This window comes from Octopus bimaculoides, chromosome 1 (assembly GCF_001194135.2).
Source record: "Octopus bimaculoides isolate UCB-OBI-ISO-001 chromosome 1, ASM119413v2, whole genome shotgun sequence".
Classification (NCBI taxonomy): domain Eukaryota; kingdom Metazoa; phylum Mollusca; class Cephalopoda; order Octopoda; family Octopodidae; genus Octopus; species Octopus bimaculoides.
In genome coordinates this window covers 104,956,456-104,965,441 of record NC_068981.1, presented here as the reverse complement: position 1 = coordinate 104,965,441, position 8,986 = coordinate 104,956,456, and the positions used below count along the sequence as shown (strand labels likewise).

At 36.6% G+C, this 8,986-nt stretch overlaps 1 protein-coding gene across 2 annotated transcripts in view; it reads left to right on the top strand.

Annotated features, from left to right (window-relative positions):
* The window catches only part of LOC106871086 (gastric inhibitory polypeptide receptor), a 115,515-nt gene that overhangs the window by 94,305 nt on the left and 12,224 nt on the right, over nt 1–8,986 (top strand). For both annotated transcript variants that reach the window (XM_014917373.2, XM_014917371.2), the window contains 2 exons: nt 2,731–2,872; nt 4,955–4,996. In XM_014917373.2, coding sequence (XP_014772859.1) covers nt 2,731–2,872; nt 4,955–4,996 — 184 coding nt within the window. The remainder of the gene's footprint in view (nt 1–2,730; nt 2,873–4,954; nt 4,997–8,986) is intronic.

The following is an 8,986-nucleotide window of genomic DNA, read 5'->3' as shown; positions in this document are numbered from 1 at the left end:
TCACATCAAATTGCTGAGTTTTTTTATAAATTGCAACTTTCTTCTAATTTACAATGATAATGTTCCAATGTACTATGACTTTTGTATGCACGCACACACACACACACACACACACACACACACACACACTCACACGCATATATGTAAACATGTATAAATATATATATATATATATACATGTGTACATGTAGGTGCAGGTGTGGTTGTGTGGTAAGAAGCTGGATTCCCAACCACATGGCTCCGGGTTCAGTTCTACTACCTTGCACCTTGAGCAAGTGTCTCCTACTATAGCTTGGGGCCGATCAAAACCTTGTGAGTGGATTTGGTAGACAGAAACTGAAAGAAGCCCGTCGTATATGTGTGTGTCTTTGTGTCTGACAACCGGTATTGGTATGTCTTTTGCCGTACCTTAGCAGTTCGACAAGAGAAATCGATAGACTAAGTATCAGGCTTTAAAAAATAATGGGGTCGATTAATTCGACTAAAAATTCTTCAAGGCAGTACCCCAGCATTAAAATCTTAAAATCCTAATCAGTGTAAAATAGTCCAAAAGAAAAATAGTAAAATGCAAAACGGTAGCGAGTGTCTTATTGTCTTGTATCTTATGAAGGTTTCTGGTCTCGTTTAACTTTATTTATATTGCTGACATCTGATATCAGCACAGACTCTACATTATATAATAGCAATATTATGTTATTTCAGATGCACATTTTAGATATTCAGTGACGAGTTACTGTCATTAAGTTGATTAATTCTACGAACTGCAATTCAAGTGTACAGCCTTGTCACACAAACTGATTCAAGTTGATTCTACATAAGAATTATATTAAAGGTACTAGCGTCTGTGGAATGCTCAGCCACTTACACGTTAATTGAATGAGAATTCAGTTGATCGAAGACTGACCCCTCCTCTGTCTGTCTGTCTGTCTGTCTGTCTGTCTGTCTCTCTTTCCCTCTCTCTCTCTCTCTCTCTCTCTCTCTGAAACACACACACACACACACACACACACACACACACACACACCGTGTTATTGTTTTTAATGATTTATATCCTTGCTTCTTTCTGCTTTTTATAGTTGATGTCAGTTAAATTCAGCCTCCTCATTTTTATATTTGATGGATTACTTGAAGATAAGAAATTGTTTTGTTTTGCTCATGTTTCGTACCTATTTATATTATTTTTTTTTACCTGATATTTTGTTGTTCTACTGGTATGTTGTGCTTCTACTTCGAACTCCACTCGACGCCGAGGCCCACCTCGTGTTTTCGTCAGCTTCGTCTATTTTGTGCTTCTACTGTGGCCTCTATTCAGTTGTTTTCTGTTTCTCTGCAAGTACTCAGCCGAATACTACGTCTTCCTTGTCTTCTGGCACCTTGGACTAGGTATTTCATGCTTTTTGAGAGGGATCGAAACATGTAGCCCATCTACTCTTACATCTACATTATTTCTGAATGTCCCACAAAATAATGCCAGTTTACCTCTAAGATTCTTCGTAATGTCTTATTTTGAATGATTCTGAATCGGTTGGCTATTTTCCAATTGCTATGGCACAACTCCTATCCATAGATTAAAGCATTCTTACAAGTGACATGTATAATTTCTTTTTTTGTATGTCTTTATCTCCGAGCGGTAGCCTGTTCAGCTGGTCAGCTAAACAAGACAAGGAAACCTCATTGAAATTGAGGTGATGTTGATGAAGTTAACAATGATATGTAACAGCATCTTCGGTGAAAGCTACGGGCGCTTATTTTCAGTAGGGATCACCAGCCCAAAGCTGGAAACTGCACGATGGCAGCTTAATCCTCCAGAGATTATGGTGCCAGTCCTATAGTAGACATTCTATAATAAATGTCTAGTTGCAGATGACTTCTTCCTTCCTGTATATTTAGAAAATATAATTATAATATAAGTCTGCTGGTAAAGCGGCGAGCTGGCAGAATCGTTAGCACGCCGGGCAGAATGCTTAGTGGTATTTCGTCTGTCTTAACGTTCTGAGTTTAAATTCCGCCGAGGTCGACTTTGCGTTTCATCTTTTCGGGGTCGATAAATTAAGCACCAGTTGCGTACTGGGATCTATCTTTTACGGTATCCAGACCAAATATTGTGGCCATGCTGGGGTACAGTTTTTGCTAATTTTCTTTAGTTATTAAGTTTAAATGCTTATCCTTATTATGAAAGTAAGACATACATTCACTGGCAGACGGCAAAGTAGATGTGATTGTTAATTAGATAGCAAGACAAACAAATAGAAAAATAAATAAATTTATAAATAAGCAGAGGAGACTACGAATATATCAATAGATATGCAGAAAGAGAGATTTATTAATAGACATACAAATAAATAGATAACTAAATAACTGAATGAGTGGAAATCGAATCGGTGAGTGTGTTAAATAATAAGATACTAAGAAAGAATGACTCTCCCCAGACACAATGAAATAAATTGTCATATCTAAAAGTGTACTTTTGATTAAATGGCAGCTTTCAAAATAATATTTTGAAATTCTTTGCTTGTGATTAATATATTAACATGTTTTCAAATATGCTTACACTGGAATTTCCACGGATTCTGTTAGTCTATATTATTACTATAACTTATGAGTGAAATAGCCAGAGCATTGAGGCGTATTATCTTATTTTTGGTATTTAATTCTACTGTAAGTAGAAATTTTTATACATCTTCATTATTCTAATGCATCGTAATTAATCTGTTACGTCTTTTATTTCAGACGTTTGGCCAAGTCAACATTAATACTCATTCCACTGTTTGGTGTGCATTACATCATCACATTGCTTATTCCAGAGAAGGGTGTCAGCGATCTCACTAAAATTGCTAAACTATACCTTGATCACATCTTTAGCTCTTTCCAAGTAAGTGTTGAGATGCTACAAAAGCAAAAATGTGTTAAAAAATAAATAAAATAGCTGCCAGTAATGTACTAGAATAAAGCAGTTGCAGCAAAAAGAGGTTTGCGCCGAAGAAATATTTTACGTATCACATTATTTTTATTGTCTCAAGGTCATTCAAGAAACAAATTCGCATTTTCTTATGTGAGGGTTGAAGATCAACACTGTTAGCAGCATGTAGTTGAATATATAGATGATGCCAATGGGAACCAGCACTAATTCTGATTATAATCACGAAAAGAGTGGAATATAGTATTACACGCCAACGCTCTGTGATCATATTCCCATTCATGGTTATTATAATCACTTTGTTTGGGATGCCTCCCACCAAAAACAAAAGAAAACAAAAACAAAAAACAAAAATTTGATTTGCTTCTAGAATTGAAATTCTTACACAAACCTGGTCATCTATCCTTCTTCTGGTAACTGAAAACACAGTGTCTCTGATGTTAGAAACTTTTCAAATGGAATATCTCAAAGGAACCGCCTGCGTGTGGTTCAATTTATTTTTGATTTAAACTCACTGTCATTGTTTTTACTAAACCTCAGTAGTTATACTCTAGGGTTTATAACAGGAAGAATGGTGACCCTTAATTTAATCGCTGCCGATCTACAGTGTCTATACTTACAACACGAAGAAGCAGCTGGAGCCAATAATAAATAACAGTTTTCTAGCGTTAATATTGCATAGTTGAATGAAGGAAAATTGCTCCCTAAACAAAAACATTTACAACAATTACAGAAAGCAGGCACACTTGTGTGCGCGCGTGCGCGCGTGTTTGTGTGTGCGTGTGTGCTTGTATGTATGCGTTTGCGCCTGTGTCTATCTGTGTATGTATATATATATATATATATATATATATATATATATATACAAAATGGCTAATAGTTAGCAAGGTGGGACACACATAAGAAAGAAGAAAGCAAAGGACCACTGATGAGGTCACAGAAGTGTGACGAAAGAACTCTGGCCGAAATAGGATTAATGTAATGTAATGTAATATAAAGCTGAAGCAAATTAACACCAAATATACAGTGCGTGTGTTTTTATTGGCTAAACTGGCAATATGACCATCCCCAAGTACAACAACATATATATATATATCTGGATGTATGTATGTGTGTATATACTTATATGTGTGTATGTGTATGTGCATATATGTATACATATTTTGGAGTATACACCTTGTAGTATGATTCTTAAAGTCCGTTAGCAGTTTTCGGTTACCTGACGTCAACAACAGAATGGAGGTATGTGCCACTGGATTTACATCAGAAATTCCTTTGTGTCCGTAGAGTTTATAAAATTATGAGAGAAAGAAAATGGAATTCACGACATTTTATATAGAGCCACTACAATCGTTTCGAAAAAATAACTATTGAAAAAGCTTTGAAAAAATAACTATTAAAATCGAACTGCACTGTTCAAAACTTGCACTAAGAATAAGTACAAGGTAAAATTAGTACCTGCTTTTATAGAAAATTATATGTATGTCCACACACATACAGGGAATTAAGTAAATGTCGTCTGAGCGTCTTATCTCTTTTTGTGTCTCAATTGTCCCTTTGGTTCGCTGCAGCTCAACATCCGTCTGGTCACATTTCTTGAGATTTTGTAAACATGGAGTTAATTTATTACACAATTCACATTCATTCACCCACATGCACATTTTTTCTCTCGGATTCATGTTTCGAAGCCTTTTCACGAAATATACACTCTCGATCACACATAGACATACATATGAATATACACATATATAATACATCAGGATTTAAGTGAATCAGGCTCTTAAATGTGAATTAACACATTATCCATCTGTTATTTACACACACACATAAACACACACACATACACACACACAGACGCACACACACAAACACACACACTATACGAATGTGTATATGTACAATAGAGTATGTGAATGTGAGCAGTGCTGCGCGTGTATAACATGGAAAATGTTTTATTTTCCTCTACTTTGTGAATAAAATCATTTTATTATTGGAGATGTTTAAATACAATAAAACATTATACTTGTATATTTGCAGGGACTAATGGTTGCTATTTTGTTTTGTTTCCTGAATGAGGAGGTGAGTTTATCTGTGACTGGATCTTCTTAAACTTTCTTCATTATCTTTATTAATAAGCAATGGCGTTTAATCAAGTAACGGCATTTTATTCTATGTGCCTTTGTTATATGTTTGTCTGTATGTATGTACGAACATGCATACACATCCATATTCAGTAATCTATCTATCTATCTATCTATCTATCTATCTATCTATCTATCCATCTATCTATACATACATACATACATACATACATGCATACATACATACATACATGTATGTGTGTGTGTGTGTGTGTGTGTGTGTGTGTGTGTGTGTGTGTCTGTCTGTCTGTCTGTGTGTGTGTGTGTGTATCTACATTTTTGTGATGAGTGGATTATCCAATGTTTCGTACAGTGTCCTTGTACAAAGAGAAGATGACAAGAAGGAAATAACAAATTATACATATAATCTATCAAAATATATTTATGTAGGACGTACTCCTTTGAGAATACCATATGCACTAATGATAACTGCATGGTATGTAGGATTAGCTCTGGCATTAACTGTAGAACTAGAAATGTAGTCTACAGCATAAGAGGCATAGAAGGTGCTTGTAAAGATATGAACATGACGTACATAGAGGAAACATCTAGGAGTATTGCGGAAAGACTAAAAGAACATTTCAGACAATATGACGGCAAAAAACAGTCCTCCATACTCTCTACGAACATGGAAGCAACCTGGATTAACTTGACATCCGCATTTTATCCAAGCACCCAAAGGACCCAACCCTCAGACAAATACAAGAGTACGTCCTCATAAATGAAACATCCCCAATACTAAATAGGAAATATGCGTAGTAGGTAATCATACCCCATACCCACAGTTTATATTTATATATAAGTAGAATAGTAAGTGGGCTGCTATATAGATGTATGCATGTGTGTGTATGTGTGCGCGCGTGTGTGGGTGTGGGTGTATATGTATACGTATATGCACATGTATGTAGGTAAATGGATATGAATTTAAACAGATAGACATACAGACGGACAGGTACATAGGTAATATGAACAGACAAGCACACATACATACACATACTCAAATGAAAACTGAAATACATGACCATATACACACACACTTCACTTCACATAAGAGCACATATGGAAACACACATCCACACATATGGAGATACACCTCCATACATACAAAAACACTACATAGTCACAAAAACCCATACACACACATACATAGACACACTCAGACATGCACACACAAGGAGACAGAGAAGTACACACACACACACGCATGCAAACACACACACATACAAACACACAAACACGAACACACATACACAAACACATGAATATGTAGAATACATGCGTACAATACATACATACATACAAACGTACACACATACATATATGCATACGCACACATACATACATGCACACACACACTTACATACATGCATAAATACATACAAAGATGTATATGCGCACAAACACTGAACCCCACACATGCGCACAAACAAACCAAAAGAACGCAGCTTGGATAACGGACAGAGACAACGACTATTGAAAAGGTTCCAAGACGCAACGAAGATTTTAGAAAAATAAATAAGTAAATAAATGGAAACTATTAAATAATAAGGCACTAAAAGAGAATGACTCTCCCCAGACACAACACAATATGCTTCAACACACGAACTCAAGTAAAGAATCTTGCAAACTAAAAACGAAATAAAATAAGCTTTGGCCAAGCTAGCAAGACACTGAGAAACCCCGTGTTCTGCTGTCTAAAAATCAAAATAGCTACCCGACAGCTCCACTTCATTAGAACATGCTTCTCCTCCAAGCTATACACGAAATCTGTCAATTCGGCTGTCCAGAAGCTAGGACTCACAGAACATCAAGCAAGAAAACTAAAATACATGATGTTACAAAACATCAAAAAGAAAACATACACAGAAATCAACCAGTACCAGAAACGAGAGAGAGTCCTGCTGCATGAACTGAAAAACACCACTACACCACACAAAAGAGACAGATTTATGACAAACACCCAACAAGAAAACCGCCGAGTTAACCATGCCTGTAGCAAACACTTCAGCATCAAACTCAAGTGGATGAAATGGCAACAACAACGATCCCAGCATGGTAAGAATCATTACAAATACCCAAACAATATCGACGTGATTGTCATGTCGAAGTGTAAACTATCAGAGGACTTCGGCGACAGGACAAATAAAAACAATACCTCCACCGCCAACAACAACAATTACACTTCTGGAATATACGGTGCAGTACAGCTAGATACAGATGAAATGCATGCTTTAGAGTTACCATCAAGATTCGCTACATATAAAAAGGTCAGAAAAGTCGATTGTCTCTCAGAAACTGAAAAAACGTTCTTAAAATTAAGATGGAGAGTAGGACAATACAACAACAACAACGTAAACATACGAAACCAAAACAACAACAATAAGAATAGCGATGTTGATGACAACAACAATAGTGGCAATATAATAACAACAATGATAACTATAATATCCGCCACTCAAACAGCTATAACAACAACAACAACACAAGCATACGAAACCGAAACAACTTTTATAATAACAACAGCAATAACGATGATAATAGCAACAGCAACAATGACACCAGCGTCCCCCCCCCCAGGCAATGGTACCAACCACATCATCCATACTACTACCAACACCACCACTCACATCAACACAGACTCTTGGTGAAGCTATCAGGAACACAACAGTTAAAAATAAAGAGCATCTGTACCAAAAGTTGGGAGAAGAATGGAGTAAAATGGCGTCTAGCACCTGCAAGAAACTAATTGATTCAATGCCTAACCGTATAAAAGCGGTAACTGATGCTAAAAGAGGGTCAACCAGATATTAAAACTACTGTATATTGTGAAATATACCATAATCTACCATGTGCATGAGTTTCATTAACATTGAGATAGCAGAGCCCCAAAACATTGGGTGGCCTAATACTTTTGGCCAAGTCTGTATGTAAACAACTCAACAAGTATTTATTAAATGTCTTGGTGGAAATTAATGATTCGGTAACTTATACAGTTATCTTAAGTAAACAGAAAAAGAAAAATGGGTATCTTCTTATAGATCTACTTCTCGATAATTGTCCGCCAGAGAAAGTATCTCGCTGTTCGTCTTCTACCGTGAGAACGTTGAACCCAAATCGTTATAGATAGCGGAAGGTTATCAGAATATAACCTTACCAGCCCATTCATCCCGGATCTGCATACACTATGCAAATCGGGAACACAGTAAATTACGTGGCCGATCCTGATAAATACCGTTATGTATGTACTTATAGTGATTTGCGCAAAAGTTCTCGCAATAGCTAAAAATAGAGGTATAACTTCTCCCATAACTTCACGTTGCTCCGTTCCACTCGGCTGGCAAAAATGAGTTGTACTCGTATTTCAAAGGGCCAGCCTTGTCACATTCTTTGTCGCACTGAATGTTCCTGAGACCTACGTAAAGGGTACCCGTATCTGTGGAGCGGTCGGTCGCTTGCACGTTAATTTCATGAGCTGGCTGTTCCGCTGATCGGATCAACTGGAGCACACGTCGTCGTAACCAACGGAATGCCACTTTGTAGAGTATCAACATTATACATATTTCAGGTATTTTAGTAGCAAGTTACATGTATACATACATGCATGCGTGCATACATACATGCATATATGCATATACGCATGCAAGCACACACACACACCTGTATATATATATATATATGTGTGTGTGTGTGTGTGTGTGTGTGTGTGTGTGTGTGTGTGTGTGTGCGTGTGTGTATGTGTGTGTATGTGCGTGTGTGTGTATGTGTTGCTGTATGTAATCCTTCGTAGTAGACGTACAAATATGACAAATTTAACAATTTCTCCGGAGGTTGAAAAAAAAAGATGAACACCCTAAATTGATTTTCGTCGGAAGTAATGAACACCCTAAATTGGTTTTCATGAGGTTTTCTACACCATTTGGCCAATACC